Source organism: Cyprinodon tularosa, unplaced genomic scaffold (genome assembly GCF_016077235.1).
Source record: "Cyprinodon tularosa strain WSP-4 unplaced genomic scaffold, ASM1607723v1 ctg7, whole genome shotgun sequence".
Lineage (NCBI taxonomy): Eukaryota > Metazoa > Chordata > Actinopteri > Cyprinodontiformes > Cyprinodontidae > Cyprinodon > Cyprinodon tularosa.
The window spans coordinates 642,369-663,247 of NW_024039451.1; the positions used below are offsets into that span (position 1 = coordinate 642,369).

At 38.6% G+C, this 20,879-nt stretch overlaps 1 protein-coding gene across 5 annotated transcripts in view; it reads left to right on the plus strand.

Annotated features, from left to right (window-relative positions):
• whrna (whirlin a) overlaps positions 1-20,879 on the plus strand; it is a 249,633-nt gene that overhangs the window by 221,246 nt on the left and 7,508 nt on the right. For 2 of the 5 annotated variants that reach the window (XM_038268325.1, XM_038268327.1), the window contains exons 8-11: positions 1,123-1,155; positions 10,406-10,480; positions 13,279-13,852; positions 15,588-15,766. In XM_038268325.1, coding sequence (XP_038124253.1) covers positions 1,123-1,155; positions 10,406-10,480; positions 13,279-13,852; positions 15,588-15,766 — 861 coding nt within the window. The remainder of the gene's footprint in view (positions 1-1,122; positions 1,156-10,405; positions 10,481-13,278; positions 13,853-15,587; positions 15,767-20,879) is intronic. The other 3 variants (XM_038268326.1, XM_038268328.1, XM_038268329.1) reach the window with 2 other exon arrangements.

Here is a 20,879-nt window from a genome sequence, read left to right on the forward strand (position 1 = left end):
TGTCTGTGTATACTGTTCGGAAATATTAGTGAACGATTTAGGCGTATTTAGGTAAGCTAAGTGACACTATATAGTTATGGAAGCCCCTTTCGTTACCCAATTGGTTGAATGTGGTGTCAGTCAACATGGGGGATTCTAGCCTACCATATATAACTGTGGCAATGGCAGATAATAGCCTTATTTTTTTTTTTGTAAGAAACTGAAAATTTGGAAGCACCATATACACACAGTGGTTAGGAAGGGCAACAAGTTCAATTCTCTGCTTTTTTTTTTTTATGCTCAGAAGGCAGAATACTTCTGGTATTTCGTTTGGTTCTCTTGACCCGGACACATCAGACCAATAAGCAAATTAAAAGTTCTAATCTGATTTAAGGTTTCGGTTGGCTTTGAGATTTTTCTGTTGGAAAAGAAACCAAACCACCAGAAAAAAAGATAAAGTTTTAATGTAAGGTATGAATATTAAGCATCAGATATATATAAAAAAAATAAATAATCATAGCTCTTGGTGTTTTCCTGGGACTAATCAATGGGTCAGATGGAAAGATGGCTGCAACTCCTCTTTGAACAGTTTTTATGTTAAACTTTTAAATTGCTAGGAATGTACTTACTAAAATAATCCTATTGCTGCAGCCAGGTTTCTGTGAGACAAAAACATTCTGTTATTATCTCATTATTAAGAAGTCACAATAGATGTGTGCTAATCTTTAATCATGTACTTACAGTATGGGTACAAAAACAATAACTTCTGTGACTTTTATATCTAAAAAATTGAGGTTATTTAGTAAAAGAAGTGGTTTCATCTGCCTACTTTTGGGAAAGCTATTGTAATGTTGGTAATATTCTCTTTGCTCCATATAGCCAGAAAAAGTTGAGCTTACTTCAGCATGTTCATTTTGTTGATTTGTTTTTCAGAGCTGCAGATTATCATTCTCTGGAGCATTGCTTGATATCTGTTTCAGAAAGATGCTTTTATAAGGCACAGAGTCATCGGTGATACATTTCATTTTCCGCCTGCTGAAAATAAGATCAATTCAGCTGATATTTTAAAGGGATTTATCTCCACAACCTGAAAATACCCCCAGTTCTTTGTGTGTAACCTTCCCCATATTTCCCCATCTGTAGGAGAGGCTGCTGTGGCTGATAGACATGATGGAGGTAGGATCTGCTGCTGAAAGTGATGAATGGCTTCAATCACGAATTCACAAATGCGGAATAAACACCAGAACAACAAGATTTAACATCCCTGAAGCGTGACGACATAAACCAAAAACACCTTCACACTGACTTTCATTTTACTCTTTGCCTTTGCAGTGCGTTTGTTTGCTGTGCCTTCTATCCTTCTTGCATTTCCTTTGCCTTTCATGGCTTACAAAGATGTGGCGAGGTTTTCAGTCACTCTAACAGTGCAGGTATTCTGTCATACAGTTCCAACCAGACGTATGGATCGGAATATATTATATTATGGGCGAGAGATATCAAAGGGGATAAAGTGTATAGGGTCAGTGTTTGAAGTATCTTTTCTATCTTTTTCATGGTCATATTTCAACATTAGGAGCAAATGTTACATTGTGTCATGTAGGGATGCACGATATAATCGGCCCCCTATCGGTATCGGCCTGTATCGGCCTTAAAACTGAATATCGGACATTGGCCACCCCACCGATATTTAACCCGATATTTGATCAGCTTCTGAGTTTCTAAAGTCTAAAAAAAAAAAAATACTACTTCTTCTTTTTCCTCAAAAACTTATTTTTTACAGACTTAAAAACTTCTAAAGACGAGGGAAAAAATATTGATACATTAAAATATCACAATATCTTCATATGCTGATATATTGCCATTTAAAAACACCATATCAATCTCTTTTACTAATGAAATATTGCTATATGTCATCGTTATGCTATGAAATTCCGCGAAAAGTCACGAAAGTTTGCCATATTTTTATATGCTGATATATTGACGCGGTATCAATCTATTTTACTAACAAAATCTCACAAGAATTTGCAAAATATCACAAGAGTTTGTAACAGAACGATGAAATTTCACGAGATTTTGAAAGTAAAATAGATCGATACCACGTTTTTAAAAATCTATTTGATATCAGCATATGAAAATATATTTGAGTATATTATTTTTCAAAGTGTCAGAAATGGATAACAAAACTGCTATTTTCAATGACTACTTATTTTTGTCCAGCTTTAACATCAGTATCGATATCGGTTATCGGCTACATGAGTTTTAAAATATCGGGATATCGGATATCGGCCAAAATCCCAATATCGTGCATCCCTAGTGTCATGTGTTAGAGAATAATATCTTAAAACAAATATACAATAATTAAGGAGATAAATGTAGACTTATAACATTAATTCAACTTATTCATACAGCAATGATTCACTATTCATCTTCTCAAGGCACTTAAAGTCAATTCAATCAAAAAGTCAAAATGACTAAATAGAACTCAGCTTAGCCTTCCTGTTATGTGCGGAAGTGTTACTCTCTCTCACTCTTCTGCGGCATTAATTTAAAAAATTTCTATTCCTTTTCAAGGAAACAAAAATTTGCTATTGAATAGCTGTCCATCCGACGGTATTTTTGAACACCAAAAGGAAACAGATCAATCGATGATCTCTTACAGTCAGATTATTTGCTCTAGTGGTAACACAGTGTTGGGTTAATTTTTTGGCCATTTGCTCTTAACCCAAACTGGTGTAACTTAAAAGCCTGCATTCTAAGTCCCTTACTCATCAATGCCTTCTTTATGATCTAGTTGGTTGGACATCACTAACAATACGTAGAAAACAGCACTGGTATATCTTTATCTATAAAGCAATACTTGGTAAACTCCCACTGTACCTCTGTAACCTCCTTTCTGTGAGTTCTGGTAGTTATCAGTTGCGCTCCTTTCAGTGGTTACTTTTAATGTACCCTGAGCTTCAAATGAGTTGGGAAAAACTGCATTCTCCTACTCTGCACCTTAGGGATGGATTAACCTCCAGAAAGAGCTCAAATTAGAAACTCTCGTGTCCATTAATGCATTTAAAGTAACCAGGAAGAATGTAGTGATGGAGATATGTGCTTGTTTTTCCTGAGATGCTCAATGTGTTTTAACATACTGCTCTGATTTTATTATGAAAAATGCAATATGTTGTAGATATGTATGAACTTCCTGTGGTTTGGCTGCTACCTTGGCCAGGTCTCTCTTGAAAAAGAGATTCTAATTCTGAATGGGACTTCCTAGTAAAATAAAGGTTAAATAAAAAAAAAAAGAAATAACAAATAAATTAATAATAAATAAAACGCATAAATGTGCTAAAATTGATACCTGATTTGATGTAATTGACCTAATGTCTCTAAGTTATAGTTCCCTCTCTATTTAGTATTAAGGAAATATGACGTCTCAAGCAGGGAATGGGAGCAAAGGAGGATCTCATCCAAGGCCCTCAATTATACAAGGACCGCCCCTGTTCAGACATCTGTCTGATTTAGTTCTGGATGTTTTACGAGAGGAAGACTGTTCCATTTTGTTCCAATTTTTTCTATGTTTCATTAATCACTTTCCATCTCTGCCAAGTTCAGCCAGGCGTTTTATAACCAAAAAACATCTATGACAGCAGTCATTACCTCAGATGCATTCCATCGCTGCAGTTGTGCCACAAACCAAACGATCTTAATACATCTTATACTGCAGTCATATAGAAGGAGCACTTTTTCCTGCCAAGATGTTCCAAGACGCTTAAGTAATTTGTGAAAAACACACCCAGCTCCTTCTTTTCATATTTCTCTTCTTACACTAACTTTAACGTTGGAACAGCTTGAAAACTTGAGTCTGTTACCAAAAGGGAAATACTATGATTTCTCTGCCAGAGTTGACATAATGCTAAAGAATAACCCTCACAGAGGTGTTCTTAATCATTTATCTCCTTTTACCTTTTAAACCGGTCGGTCCAATGATAATTCTCCCACTTCTCATATCTGAACATTAGAATATGGTTTCTGTTGCAAAAATTCCTTTTGTATGATTTACTGTTCAGTCTGGACCAAGTTTCACGGGCAGCAGCAAAAGTTCCTGATTGTCGAACAACCCAAATATTACAGTGCTGTAAATATGCTTGCCCCCAAAGTGACAATCTCATTCATCACAACCATATGAATACAAGGAAATAACAATACAACACTTTACTGGGATGCAATATTTCTATACTAATGGACTCTGTCCTTTGATGCCTTCAGCATGAAGGATTATCATAGAAAACTGTTTGGAAAATGAGGTTTCAAGGGTTGTGTGACAGGTTTAGGGTTGAGACAGATGAAGTTCAATGTTAATGTACCAAATGAGTTTAAAGGCACACTATGCAACATTTTTTCAGTTAATTAATGTGTTCCATAACGTTTTGGATGATTAAATGAGTCATTTCAGGTTGAACAAAGGTATTCTCTGCCGCCCTGGTGGTCTGTGGGGGAAATACCACACTTGCAATTGCAGGAGCCCTCGGCCCGCACCCAAAGGCTCAGAAGTCTCGCGAGAGTCGGTCTTGCTTTACGGCGAGAACTGCTACACGCCCCCAGTTAAAAGCATGCTCGTTGCTAGCACAGTGGCGATCTTTGTGCAGTTATCATGGCGGAACCAGCGTGAAAACAGCGAAAGCCCATGTCGGAGCAGGCAAGAAAGAGGAAAAGGGCTCCGGACTGAGAGAGGAGTCGTACATGGGTGAACATCGGGCAAGCTTTTTCCGAATGGCGAGAGCTAAAATAAAAAGAAGGCTGCAAGGCTGACGCGGACCTCGCGTTTCTGCTGATGCGATTGTAAGTAACATTGGAATGGTTTCTTTCTCTCTGTGTGCATGTTCATACTTTCACTGTGTTAGTCATTTGTTGCGTTCGCCTGTCTGCTAAGCTCAAACAACCGCGCCTGGCTTGACGGAGACACCAGGAGAACAGCTGTGCATATTTACGACAGTGCACTTTTACTTTCGCCCTCTGGGGGGAGCCTCGCTGGAAAATAACACCGGTTGCATAGTGTACCTTTAAGGGATAATGATTTACTTTCATAACCGAGAGTAAATTTGTGTTAAGCTGAACCTAGACAGTTGATTTAATGTGAGAATATTGGTTTCAGTCGTTAGAGATTTTACTTAAATTTGGGGGGGGGAAAAAATATTTCCTAATATTATTATAACTTTTTTAAAGGGGTAGAAATTGCCTTCTTTTTTGGAATGAACCTTAAAGTGTGCAGATCAAAGTGTTTTTTTTGTATTCTTTAACTTTTCACTGCCAGGCGACAGTTAAGCTGGTCCAAAAAACATCAGTTCTCTGCCCCTAGTTTACTATTTACTATTGTTTTTACTATTTGCATGCTTTTAAGTTCTGATTTTATTTGTCCCAAAGCTTTTAGTTTCGTTTACATCCCAAACACCAATGCATGGCCGTGTAGTAAATACCTCAGGGGCTGAATAATCTGTTGGGTAAAGGCCAGTGATTGCACGCATGGACAAACAGATATCAGCATATATCGACGCCAACAACTCAGCTGACCGCAGAGATAAGCTGTCGACTGTCTTCAGGTTTATCATCAAAATGGCCGTTCTCAATCAAAAGGCTTTGTTGGATTTAGCCTTTCCTCCTCTGAGGAGCAGCATTAACATAACAGACTATTGTGGAGGCAGTTTATGTAGTTCTCCTCTGCGTCTGTTTGTGCTGTTGGACCCACGGTTGATTGGTGCCGCTGCTGCACAAAGCAGATTATGGAGCTGGGCGGGTTGGGTGAATAAAAACACTGGATTTCAGAATCGCTAGCAAAGGCAGGTATCTAAAGGATCAGGTTCACCATTGAATGTTTGCATTGCCGTCTTTGTGAAGAGATTTTTCATCCCAAAACCCCAGAGGCAACAGAGACCAACCTATTCCGGGTTTATACATTTAAGCTGCCAGTAATATTTTTTCCCTCTCATAAAAAATTCTCAGAGCCACCGAATGACCCAGCTGTAACAGCATTTCTTCTTCTTGGAGGACTGGAAGTGGCTTAGAGCTTCTCAGCAGGGATAAGGAGGGAAATTTATTCTTGAAATATCATTTAAAAATTATTTGATTTTAGTAACCACGCTCTATGAGTGAAAATCAAAAGAAATTGATCACACAGGGTAAATCAAGCATTTCTTTTAATTCAATAAAAATGGCAATATTCCAATTGTTATCATATAAATATAGGAATGTAGATACTAATTTGCATGTGCCTCACACTAGGAGGCGGGGGGTGGATTTTTATTGCTGAAATGTATAATATTCGGTGTGATAGCAATAAAGGTGATAATAAATGAAGCGTTTTTATTTGTTTGCCCAATTTGTGTTTGTGAAAATGGGATAATCACAACCCCGCTATGCAAAATACTGATCTTTAGTGTGATTTCTTTAACAGCACTACAGTTTATTCATATTTTCTAATGTATTCATGTTTGTTGATGCTCTCAAGGAGCCAACGACAGAGTAAAGTAACATCACTGTCAGTTTAAGGGTTTTCTGCCAACATTTATCAAATTGTATGGATTATTATAAATACATGTTTTAATTGCAATAAGATTATTTTCCAAATAATGTTAAATGGTGTACTAAATGCTTACATTCACTCACTACTTTCTTATGCAGGAATTATTGCAACAATGCAGAGCGACTTGGAGATGGTTCACTGAGGGTTCTGGAAGCCCAGACTGCTTTGATTGCAACCTTCAGCTCTGTCTTTATTCTTGACTCTGAGGACACTCGTCTTATCTTGACAATACTCAGTAGAAAGCAGGTGTTTGTATCTTTGGTTGTCTAAAATGTTTAATCACAGAGGGAGGCATAAAGAACAGGCTGATGCTCACAATCCAAAGTCCTCAATGTTTCCGAAATTTCTCTGCTTCAGCGTACCTTATTCTAATCTTGGATAACCTCCTTAGAGGACGTCAAATGCTACAGAAGCCTGTTAGGTCATTTATTTGTTTACGTCATGTATTTGGAAGCAAGCAAAAGGCTAAAACAGGCAGGACTGTGAACTTTTTAAACAATATCCTGGTAGAAGCTGAGCTCTCTCTGGATTTCAATTCAACACAGTTTAGTTATACAGCACCGATTATCATCTTAAAGCGCTTAACAGAAACAATTCAACCAGATCATACTGTCAGATTGGTTCAAAGTTTTCCATATAAGTAAAAACCAGCTGATTAAATCAACGTTTTGACTCGAAAGCAATCCCTCAAACCAAGCATGTTTGGTGAGAGGAATTGCTTTTGAGGCCTTTATCTCCCTTTTCATCGCTCTCATCATAGACTCTTATATGAAAACTTGATGATTCACAGATTATCAACACCAAGAGAAGACTTGGCTAATTATACAGAAAAAAATGACTAAAATATATGAAGAGCAGGTAATTAGGAGGGCTGAGTCCATCTTGGATAATTATTCCATCCCCTACACAGCGAATTCCAGTTTCTACCCTCTGGTTCCCATTTTAACTATCCACCAGCTCGGACCAATAGATACAAACACGCCTTTATTCCCTCTACTGTTCAGCTGCTAACTTTACTAGGAAAAGCAGAGTGTCATATGTTGCATGCATATAGGCTATGCTTTTATTCATCCCCTGCACTGCACATATTTATTTATCCACCTTACTTTTATCTTTTTAAAATATTTTATGTGTTTCTTGTGTTTTTATTTGTGAAATATGAATGTGTGTGTGAAAGATGTACTACTACCGCACAAAGGTTGTCCATACTGGGACAAATAAAAGCTACTGAACTCACCTTATTCTGCAGTAGCTGTATAATTAGTCAAACGCCAGCGGAATGGCCGCCTACTCCCCTGCGACTCCCAGCAAAATCCCTCCAACTTCCAGCCACTGGCCTTCTCCTGGGCGTGCAGGTTTTTTTTACTCTGACTCCACCCTTTGACTGAAATACAGGGTCTGACCTAGCCTGGGTGCCATTCCGAACTTAGTCCCGCCCACAACGTTTAAGGTCGGGAAGTTCGGTCTGGCATTGCTCAACAGTAGCGCGAGTATGCTTGCACAATATGTGGCGATCCAATCAAATTGTCAGGGCGGGCTTTATACGATGATGGACAGATGATCAACAGTAACCTAATCAACCACGCCACCAAAGCGCGCTTGGGTGACAACAACAATGGTTGCTGCTGGAGAGTTGAGGTGAGTAGATTCTGGTATTTGGTCTGTTCTAGAAGATATCGACAGCAAATTAATTTTAAAAGAGGAACAGAGAAACGCGATCAAGGCTCATCTTCTTATTCTAGGCGTGCAACTTCACGCTTTGATTTTTGTTGACAACAACTATGCGTCGCTTAACATCCGTCACGCACTCCGTTGCTCTTATTGGTTGTAGGTCTATCCAATTGAGTGCAGAGGCATTTTTTTTCCTGGTTCGTTCGAAACGCCCCATAATCACAGCTCAATGAAGCAGTATCAGACTCATATTCTGACTAGAATTGAGTAGGACTACGTCAGGCTAGGTCTGACCAGGAGATGTACTAAAATCTCTTTAGATTTTAGTACAAAGATTGATGTTTTTTTTTTTTTTTTGTCTTTATGGCACTAGTGGCTCGTTTTTCTGACAGTAGGCTGACAGGAAAGGGGCTATGAGAGAGTGGGAGAGACATGCTGCAAAGGACCACAGGCCGGATTCAGCCCGGGTCGGCCGCGTCGAGGACTAAGGCCTCCGTACATGGGTTATGCGCAATAACCACTACACCCCACTTCAAGCCCAGATTAATGTTTAAAAAAAAATTGTAGGGGACCAGCCAAGGGCCCATCAAGGAAAATAGGGACATTTTGAATGGCTACTACTGTACTTTCAGTAACTGTGGAAACTTCACATCAGACCTTGAGCAACTTAAAGTTCTGAGCCTCTTCATTCTTCCTCTTGACTTCCAAATTAAAACCAAACTATTCTTAAATTTCCTTGGATCAGAGAGCATGAACTCCCTTTTATTGGTCCAATATCTCATTATGATACAAGCTCACAAGTGAATCATCCTAACAGCCCGAAATCCAAACAAAACAAAAACTGAGAGTAAGCAATTCATCACTTGCACAACATTAAATATCTCTACTCTTGCAAGTCTGACACCATCTTATAATAGGCAAACTCTGTCCTAAGGCGGCAGCTACCAGCCCTCTGAACATCAGGTCAACATCTGCAGAACCTTTCTCCTTCATTTTATTTCTCCTGCTGAGCCAAATGCTCATCTTTGCCTGACCAAACAAAAAATTAACCAGACAAATATTACGCCGTTGTGCTACTGAGTATCTGGGACCAAAAATAAACAGTTCGTTATTAAAACTGAATCCTAATCCGCTCACCCACTGCTTTAACCATGAGAAGAGAGGAACCAGTCTGGAACATTCGAGCCAGAGACGCTGTAGCGTTTCCTTGGATCAGAGAACAACTGGGCTTCACAAGTATCCTCTTAACTTTCCATTCAAAAGGATGCTACACTCTGTAAACAAGGCTCTTTTGCAGTGACCTTTTGTGTCTTATGCTCCCTCTGGAGGTTGACAGCGACTGTCTACTGTGGAAATGTCGACTCAGCAGGATTCCTAATGATGGTGCAGGCCATAATTTAACATTTCTGTATTTTCATTTTATTGTTTTTATGTAATATTATAAATTACTGAAATTAATTACATATTTATTGATTGTTTTTTTTTATTTATTATTAGGCGTCTTTAGTTCTTTAAAAATTATGGTGCTGCAGGAAATGAACCGCTCACAACATGCTGAATTGGCACTGAATCTTTGCTTTGTGAACATGAACACGGTTGCATGCGCTGCTCAGTCATGGAGGCGTTCTCCGGTTTGCTTACAGAGCAGAGAAGCATCTCTGCATACGGGAAGTCGATTGACTCTTGTGATAAATTGATTGGGTGTAAGTGCTCCACATGCGGCGGCGAGGGGTAATCAAGCTGAATGGATGAGGCTTTTGTTTTGCTTTAGTGGTAGAGTTAAACGAAGGGAAACGTTTCTCTGAACCTCCGTTCTCCGTGCAGAAATTGCCCAAAGATCCGTCTCCGACTCCCCTCCTGTCTCCCTCTGTGTGCCACGTCAGTTGGCCCGTTCCTTCAGATCCTGCTCTGAGCGGAGCTGATGGCTTTTAATCGATTTCACAGTGTGTGTTTTTGTTTGTGAAAGAAGACATGAAGGCTTGGAGTGTTTGTCTGTAGGTGTGCTCCAGCCTGCCTGTCCTCTTTGCTTGCACAGCTCTCTATCCAGCTTGCAAACAAATGTGAGCAGGAGTGATATCAAGAGATGGAGAATATGCATGGAATGAAGGATTTGTTTTGGGATAAAAAGCATCTCTTTTACTGTCTCCTAATAACATTCTCCTTGTCTTTTTCCTCTCTTGCCTCCTGCAGAACGACAGTGTGGCGGAGAGTAACGAGGGGGATCCTCCGGAAAGCCTGAACACTCTGCTGACTGACATCTCTCTGGTGAGCTCCGCAGACACGGCCCTGCTGGATTTAGTCAGAAAATATGAGAAAAAGTCCTGCGGGAGGGTGAAAGGAGATGGGAAAGATGAGGAGAAAGAATGAAGGTGGTTGAGACATGCCTTCAGGCTTTCAAAAACTGAAGTGAATTGAACTGAGAGGGAACCATGTAAAATTAGAATTTATAAAATGTGGGAATGAGGTACAATTTAGGCCTTCTTGTCCTTTTTCTTCCAGAAAGCAGCTCATGGATCCATCATTTTTGGTATAATTTGATTTTTTTTTTTTTGTTGCATCTTGTGCAGACACTGGCATTGCCCTCATGTTTCAGTGTCCATTTCACCGTTTGAGTTTATTCACACTTATTTAAAAAAACACAGGATATCAGCGGGATCCTTCCAGGCTGGAAGCACCTTCAAGGCAACTACAACGGCTACTGAAGCTGATGGAGGGGTTACGATACTTTAGAATACATCTGTGTGAATATGGAAGAGTGATTGAACAATAAACAGTCAATTGTTTTTTTGTGCATTACCTGGAAAATACCAGTGCAGGGAGAAGCAGTGGTTCTGAATAGTCTACAAATCAATGGACAGATTTCAGGTTTATGGGTTAAAAAATTTAAGCCCTGGTAAATCATTTCCAGACGTCCTTTTTGTGATTAAGATATGCTGTTTCATTAAAAATAAACTGATATGTTGGTAAGGATGATAAAAATAAAACTCATAACACTTACACTAACAGCACACCTGATTAGAAGTTTTCTTTTTTGATACTTGGTCCTTTTTTTTTTCAGAGAAAACATCAAAGCCAAGTAATTCACTTTAAAGCATGGTGGCGGTTGAATCAGGATCTGTAAATTGCTTGTTTTGTCTTAACGAAGCTGCAATGTTTGGTCAAGTCAGACAAAGATATAAGGTTATTAAAAGTAAATGAGGGTAGTTACTACATGGCTATGTGCAGTGTCGTGCCTGAACGCGTTCATTGAACGAAAGTTCATGAACTCGTTCATATTTTGGGCGAACGTGAACTGAACGTACTGCATTACTGCCTGACGAACGTTATTGTGAACTCGTTCATCCTGGTGTCTGTGAACGGCACGCTCTCTCAGTTCAACTTCGTTCAATAGGTTGCCAAATTTCTATAGAGCCCTCCAGACGAAACCCCGGCTAAATCACACCGTAAACAGGCCTTAATATGTAGCGGGAAAAACACCCAATCTGGCAACACCAGCTACCAGTGTCGTAGCCTACAGCCGCGTGCGTCATCAAAACAAAATGCAACGTGGAAGCCACAGCAGCATGGAGGCGACAAAGCAGCAGTATGATCACTTAAAACAGTTTTATGACCAGGTGGTCAGTGAGGATGATGGCAACAATCTTACATTTCTCTGCAAACTTTGCCCGCCGGCTTTCAGTAAAAAAATCCGCACTTCAGTAACATCCAAAGCAAATTTGAAACGGCATATGTACTGAAATGGAATTTCAAATGGAAAAAAAATATTAAAATTAAAAAAACATTTGCACCTTAAAGACTACTTTCCTGTTTTTCTTTTAATAATTCCTCATAAAAAAGACCATTCAAGCAGCACATTTTTCCTGATGTTTTTGAGAATATACTGCAGCTGCTACTAGTGTGAAGTGAATGGACAGCAACAAAGCATTAAAGCAACAATGGGGAAATGCTGTCCCCTCAATGCTAATGTAAACACTGGTTGGATAAGGATTCAAAACTGGATATGAAGATGAAATCTGACGCACAGTTTCAGTGTTACAACTGATAAAATAATTGCTGTCTGTGGTTCTACAGTAGGCTATGGTGTAATTGAGCAATATATGAAAAAAAAAGAACTATGAACTAGTTAATTTTTTGGAACTGTGAACTTAGTTAAAAAATTTTAATTATGAACTATGAACTGAACTAGTTCATTTTAAAATGTGTGAACTGAACTTTGAACTAGTTCACGTAGAAAGAGAACTTTCCCAACACTGGCTATGTGTAACCTTAACATGTAAAGCAACAGGTATGCAGACAAAACGCTTTGGACAAGAGATTGTTTTTTCAAAGTAAGTGTAGAAGATGTATGTCCCATTACAGAGAGGAAAAATATTGAAATATTATCCTTTGATCTAGGGCTGCAGCTATAAATATTTTTAGTAATTAATGAGTCTATCAATAATAATTTTTTTTGACTTATTAACCTAAAAATAAACACTTAAAGTAAATTATTATTTCTAAATAAACAAATCTTTGGTATTTAGAAAACTTTATTTCACATTTCAGTTGAAAATTTCAAGAAAAAAAAACATTTAATCTACATATTTAGATTGAATGTTTAGTGTAATAATGTATATAAAATAAACATTTTCAATCTTAAGTGGTAAATTTATGCTTTTATAAGCCATAATAAGACAAAGGTGGGATTTTGGTCTTAATGCTGTAAGTAGGTAATTATTTCAGCAAATGTCATGCTTTAGAGTCTGTTTAATACTGCTCAAGGTAATGGAAGTGATTCAATTACAAATTAGTTGACAGTGTTTTTGATAATCAATTAATCACTATTAATCTTGATTTAAGCTTAAGTTTTTAAGAGGCTCGTACTCTGAAAAAAAAGGTACATTTGTACACTTTGTATGGAATTGACATTTAGATCTTTTTCTAATGAATGCAGGGAAATCAGAATCTTTTTGCAGATATGGAGTCACCAGATTTATTTCACTTCTCAGCACCATGTGGACGTAGTTTTGTATCGCTGCATGTTTTAAGTTTACAGCCATGATAAAAATATCTTCTCACTTCAGGATGATGTTCAGTCCACTGCAGGAGAGCCCCCCCCTTCCTTCAAGCCTCCGCCCCCTCCGGGGGTGCAGAGGCGTCAAGGTAGACGAGAAGTTCTCATCAAGTGCCCCTCATCCGAATCCTCCCAGTCAGGGTTGTGCTTCACAGCACCGAGCTCCCACAGCCACAGCAGAGAGCCGGCCAACATAACCTCTTCACCTTCACTGCGCCACAAACGGGACGCCTCGCGGGAATACGCTGCTATCAAAAAGAAACATCCCTCATCTCAGCTCAAGAAAGACAAAATAACCTCCGCTCAGTTGGCCACAGTCTCCCAGCATAACATCGGCCCCTTCCCCAGGGTGCAGTCTCCCAGCAGAGGCCCCAACCTTACGGCCCCCTCCCCATCTCCCCCACCGCCGCCTCCACTTCCTGCCCCTCCACCACCCCCCTCTCTTTCCTCTAAGCCGGGGTCCTTGTCCAAAGCTGCCCCGGGCTCATCTCCTGCCACCAAACAGCAGTTTATAACGGTGGAGGTCCACAGGCCCAACGCTGAACCTGACGTCAACGAGGTGCGGCCGCTGCCCCAGGCTCGAGGTACGAAACAGTGCCTCTGACTTAACAAGTACTCCTAAAAAAGCGTACTTAGTTTAATTTTTTTATCATTTAACTCAAACAATGATTTCAAAATTTAGTAGTTGAACTTTTAGCTTCAGGCATATGGCATAGTGACTCTTTGGCTTTGTCGTTATATCAAATGTTAAATAATACCATTTGATATAACCCCCACCCTGTTCATTTGATCTAGAATCGCCACTGGGTATGTGATTGTGGAAAGTTTTGGAGTCATGTTGAAACAGCAAGGAGACTAAAATATCACTGAAAGATCTTACAAACTTTACAGGTTTCTTTAGAAGGGTGTGTAGTTGTTATTGCGCATGACCCATGTATGGAAGCCCTAGTCCTACGCTGCTGACCTGGGTTCGAGTCCGACCTGTGGTCCTTTGCTGCATGTCTCTCCCCCTCTCTCATTCCCCCGTTCCTGTCGGCCTACTGTCAGGAAAATGAAGCACTAGTGCCATAAAAAATAATACATAAAAATCCCACACCATAATACTCCCTCCTCCAAACTTTGAACTTGACACAGTGCAGTCAGGCAGGTACCGGTTTCTTGACAAAGCTCAGACTCATTTATTGGATTTCCAGCTGGAGGCATGACCTTTAAATGAAACAAATCAGAAGCTTTGATGGAGCTGCTTGATCATTTAAATCCATTACAATAAACTTTCTACGTAAAAAAAATATTTTCAGGCTAACCTGAAGACTATGTGAAGTTCGGGGGTCTGTTATTTTTTTTCCATGGCTTGGTCACAGTTTTTTGGTTGGATACCATGAACTTTTGACCATAAAATATTAGGAATCAAGGAGGTTTTGAAACACAAATACTGTAAGATAATACTTAATGTTGGTCAGAGACGCCAGCGGGGCCGCTGCATGGCAGCCTTACTTCTTTCCATGAGCCCCAGGGCAGCTGTGGCTGCAATATAGTGTCACCATCCTGTGTAAATGATGCACTTGGTCAAGTCTAGTATAGATGGCCTGTACTTATACGGTATATAAGTACAGGCCATTTACCATTTTAATGCGGTGTGGTGCATTAATGCTCTACAGCTCTTTAAAATGCACTGGCCTACAATTATCTCTTATATTTTAGAGTCCTTTTAAAAAGATCCCAGAGAATTCAAAGGCTTTTCCCCCAATAATTAGCTACACACTGTTAGGCTACTGCCTGAAAAGAGGCTCCTGCTTTCAAAAGACATGTAATTGGTCAGAAAATATTTTTTTGTCACAAACAGAAATGTAAAATAAACAATAAAATAATAAAAGTCTTCATTGGCACAACCGGCCAAGATCAGCTTTTTGTTCTTTATAAGCTGCAAGGAGAAAAGCAGCAAAAATAATAGAAGAGAATTCAAGCATGTAATAAAACAAGAACATTTCTTTTAGGGTTTGTTTAGTTTTATTTTAAGCTTAATGTGAAAAAAAGTTAAAATACCACAGAAGAGTAATCTATAGATCACGTAATTTCAGCCGGAGGAATAATTGTTTATTCTATGTTTTGAATTAAAGCTGTTGGATAAATTTTATTTCCAATATTTTATAAAGACAGAAAAATGTTTTACTTGATTTTTGTCTGCTGTTATAATGTCCTAATGACATATTCCTTGGATTTGAACAATTAAAAACGCATTATTAATGCCTTGAATGAAAAAGAGACCATTAAGGTGGCCATCCAAATGCTCTTTAACACGGTCATTCTGTTTCCTATAAGGTGGAGCACTGTCTCAGCTGTCTGACAGCGGACAAACCCTCAGCGAGGACAGCGGTGTGGACATACCAGAGTCAGGACACGTCAGCAAAGACAACAGCCCCAATTCCTCAGGCACACGCCTTCCCCGTGACTCCCAGGAAGGACACGGAGGAGGAGGAGGTGACAACCCCTCCAAACCGGTGAGATGGTGCTTCGGACCAGCCGTTACCTAAACATGGCGAGGATGAGGGGTTCATCTGGATGATTAAATATTTACATGAGTTTTTCTTTTTTTTCTGTTATAAAATGACAACCATTGAAGCAAATGTTTGTAGATCATCTATTGAAATTGTAAGAAAATGACCAATAAGACTTTTCTTAGCCGAAACCAGTTATTCGATTTTCTTCAGGGCTGAGCGGCCAATGCTAACTTGAAATAATCTTCATTCATATTTCTATAAAGGTGCAGTTTGAAATATGTTTTTCGAAGCCTTTAACTTTAATTTCCAATATCATGTTTTCTTAAGCCTTCCAAAGTCAGCTATAGACTTATATATATGATAAATAATCCCTTTAGCAATATGGAGTATTTATATGTTATAAAATATTAAGCAAATACTTCAGGCTTGTTTTTTTTTTTCTCTAATCCTGAGGAAAAACACTTGCCTTCCTATTGAAGCTGCCTCTCCCTACTTCTGAAGGCTGAATGGAGTCCAAACCTCTCATGGCCAAAAACAGTTTTTCATAATTTAGACATTGGTTTAGTGAATAAAATGTTGCTGCTCTGTGCAGAATATCTGCTAAAAGACCAAAACTCGTCTTCCTCTGCCTCACATCAACCCTCCCTAATCGGACAAAGTAGTTTGTTCACAGTACAGGCACACAGTTGTGTTTCTGTACTAAATATTGCATTTTAGGAGCTTTAGCGTCTCCTTAATTTTGATCCAAATGCTTAATTTCACGCAATCTTGATTTCCTGGTTTATAAACTCAGCATTATGTGGTGATAATGATAAAAAAATTTCTGTTTGTTATTGAAGAATCTTATTGGAATCTTCAAATGATTATCTTATTTATGTAACACCAATTCACAACACATGCAACGGAACCAGGTTATTAAGCATTAACTTCCTCCTGGATGAGAATGTGACAACAGAAGATACTCTACTCTACAGCAATCCTTCAGCTAAGCATACATGCAGCGATAGTGGAGGGGAAAAGCTCCAGCAGAACCAGGCTCATTGTGAGCAGATTTTGCCGATCGGAGGTTAAAGCAGACAGAAGTGAACATGCAAAACGAACATCGATGCACTGATCTTTAAATACTTTTAATTAGGGATGCACGATATTGGGATTTTGGCCGATATCAGATATGCCGATATTTTAAAACTCATGTAGCCGATAACCGATATCGATACCGTTGTTAAAGCTGGACAAAAATAAGTAGTCATTGAAAATAGCAGTTTTATTATCCATTTCTGACACTTTGAAAAATCACATACCCAGATATATCCATATGCTGATATCAAATAGATTTTTTAAAACGCGGTTTCGATCTATTTTACTTTCAAAATCTCATCATATTTCATCGTTCTGTTACTAACTCTCGTGATATTTTGCAAATTCTTGTGAGATTTTGTTAGTAAAACTGATCGATACCGCGTCAATATATCAACATATAAAAATATGGCAAAATTTTGTGAATTTTCGGGGGATTTCGTAGCATAAGGATGACATATATCAATATTTCATTAGTAAAAGAGATTGATATGTTGTTTTTAAATGGCAATATATCAGCATATGAAGATATTGTGATATTTTAATGTATCAATATTTTTTCCCTCGTCTTTAGAAGTTTTTAAGTCTGTAAAAAAGAAGTTTTTGAGGAAGAAGAAGTAGTATTTATAAAAAAAAATTTTTTTAGACTTTAGAAACTCAGAAGTTGTTTAAATTATTGGGTTAAATATCGGTGGGGTGGCCGATGTCCGATATTCAGTTTTAAGGCCGATACAGGCCGATACCGATAGGGGGCCGATTAGATCGTGCATCCCTACTTTTAATGTAAGAAAAGGTACAAATAAATAAACTAGCTCCACGGGTGGCTCTATCTAGGAAAGAAACAGTTGAGCAGATGACCTCCAAATCATGAGAAACAAGCGTGGCGTGGTGGTAAACACTGAGCAGTCCGGTAATTCTCCGTTTGATGCTGAGGTTCCATAGGCATGACGCTAACAATGTTTAGAGCCCTGTTTAATCTCAGCTCCCCTCACTATCCTCTGCAGGGCTTTTATGTAATTGAAACTATTTTTCTTTTTCTGTTCACAGGAACCTCTTAGTCAACAAGGCCATCTTTGAAAAGTGATAGTTATTCTTTGTATAAGTAATTTGATTTAAGAGTGAAACCAATGCTGCTTCATTTTTGATATTTTGTGTTTTTTTTGGAAACTGTATCGGAGAAAAAATATTTTAGTGCTGATTTTTTTTCTGACCTTTTCTGTATAGATTTCCTATAAAAAATACACACATATATATATATAAAAAAAAAGTCTTCTTTCAGGTGTACCTAAGTGTGACTGAGTGAGTGGGTTAAATCCAAACCAGTGTGGCTGGAAGGAGCTTGATGAATCAACTTGTCTGATGTATAATCCTTCTCCTGATCCTGAATTTAACCCTAACTGCAATCTCTTCTCTCCTCCCTCTGTTTGTTCACACGCTGTCTCACCTATTTTTTTTATTTCTCACTCATTTCATTCATTCGGTCACACGACAATCCATCATTTCTCCGCTCACTCACTGCGCTGTAATGTAATGAAACTCAAATCGCTCTCTGCTCCTCATTGATTGATGTCAGGAATAACAAGTAAGATGGGAGTATTTTTTTATATTACAAGAGGCCTGTTTGCCTGTTGGTTTCCTTTCTCAGTGGGGATTAGTTTTCAGGGAAATTGAAGATTAAATGGACTGTGTGTCATAAAAGCCTTTTATTTTCCGAAGGAGAAACACATTTACCTTCTTCTCCAAAAGTGTCAGTCGGAGATTGCTGAAAAGGGAGAACTGTAAATATTTATGGACAATTTTATATGCAGTTTGTTCAATCTTGTAACCAAAAAAAAAAAAAAACACACATGGCTTTACTTATTGCTCATAAAAAAAACTGAGCTTGTTTTTGGGGGTTTTCTGTCTGTTTTATTGGTATAAAAGTTTCAGGATAGACACCTGCTGCTGATGTGATGATCAGATATTTATAATCGCTCTGTCTCCATAAACTCATAATGAGAAACCTGCAAAAGAACTTCTGGAAATGGGTTTTAAATGTGATACGTTTCCATGGTGATTTCATAAACAAAAGCTCACAGATTGAATTATTGGCAACCAGAAGAAATAAAGATTAAGCTCACATTTTATTGCCATTATAAGCCTTTAATAAAAATATCTCTAAATTAAAATTTCAGAAAATTAAACTTCCAGTGTTGGGGAAAAGTACAGTGGAGGACCTGTGGTGCTGTGGGCTTGCTCATGCTCCATTATCTCACTCAGGGGTGAGAATAACAGATTATTTCCCCCTGCGTTTCCATAGTGTTGAACCAGATGTAAAGGATCTTCAGATTTTAATCCGTTACTTTGTGTTTCGCTTTGGTACAAATAGAACATGACACACACTTGGCATCTCCATAGCAACAACATGCAAGAAAAGGAGCCCTTTTTTTCCTACCATCACAATCGCAAACAGGTGGAGTCTGGTTTGATAAGTGAAACCACATCATACTTGGAGTTAGGTAAATTGGTGGATCTGTGGTTGTATTATGAAATTTAGGCAGGATCGGAATGAGTGGGTAACAAAGATGAACACACAGAACACACACACTGTGTCTGCTAGAGTAAAATGTGTCGTTTTATTCCGCCACAGAAAACAGCAAAGCAAGCACATCAATCAAGGCATGGTGCTGAATACAAATTATATTGTTCCAATACAAATTATATTGTCCCCCCTACCGTGACACACTGGAAAAAATCGAAATCTAGATAAGTAATTTTTTTCTTAAAATAAGTGAATTTTTTTATGGATTGAGGAGGTAAAAGAGACATTTTGCCAATGGAACAAGACAAATTACACTTAAAATAAGAAAAAAACAATTGCATTGTCTTATTTCAAGTGCATATTATCTAATTATCTTATTTTAAGAGTAAAAATACTCATTCCATTGGCAAACTTTCTCATTAACCTCCTCAAATTAAGGATAAATACACTTAATTTAGGAAATTTTTACTTATTTCTTGATCGTTTTTCCAATGCAGGACAGCAAATCGCGCAGCTAGGCGTTCGTACGCAACCATAGCAGACTCTGCCAGTGCCAACCGCCATCCGTGATTTATGCCAAACTTCAAAGGAAAATCTTTCACCCAATCAGGAAAAGTGATCGCTCACTCTCACGCCTGGAGCTCATGATTACAGAAACCAAAATAAGGAACGGGCAACCCCCGAACCCACCCAGGGCTAGTGGACAGCCGAAACCAAAAACATTATTACATCATGGTCAGAGCATGGCACAGAGAGCTCGTGAGTACAAAAACAAATTATATCATGCTCTCAAGGAAACAGAAACTTAGATAATGAGAGTGCTTAGGTAATAAGAGAGCTTCATTTGTGATACAAAGCTTGTATGATTGTCAAAGAACAGAAAATCTAAAACCCATATATATCAGTGGTGCTGCGGGCTCGTTCCTCCTACAAAAGCCCCAGAAACCTTGTTGCTATTAATAAACAGAGCATTCAGCTGGTGTCCAGATTAGGATCATTTTAATGTGAATTAGCTGGGAGTCGGGAGACAAGAAGTCAAAGAAGTCTTTTTTTTTTTTTTTCGTTTAGTGAGGGACCAAACTTAGAGAATAAGAAAAGGATTGCTCAATAGTCACCTCCTACCTCCCGCTAGGTGTGCTGGACAATCTTGGATCCTCTGGGCCTATGCTTCTTCCAAAGGACCTTTTAAAATGGCCGCCTATTAACCTTAACTAATCTAAAAAGACTTGAGATTATTATTTGCTGGATTATGCCAGAGAACCTAACAGAGATAGTGTTTCTTCCCGCCGGTCCTAATTGGCTCCAGTCCTATATGTTATCAGCGTTTCCTTCCTTACTGCTGTACACCTCGCTGATTAAATTAGTTAGTAAAAGATTTCTGTGGATTAATCTAAAAAATTAACAGCGGTGGACCCCAAATTGAATGTCTTATCAAATGTGACGGTGATAAAACCGCTGGTTGCTCCTGGAAGCTTTGACCATTAATGTCTCATTTATTTTGCTCTACTGTTTTTA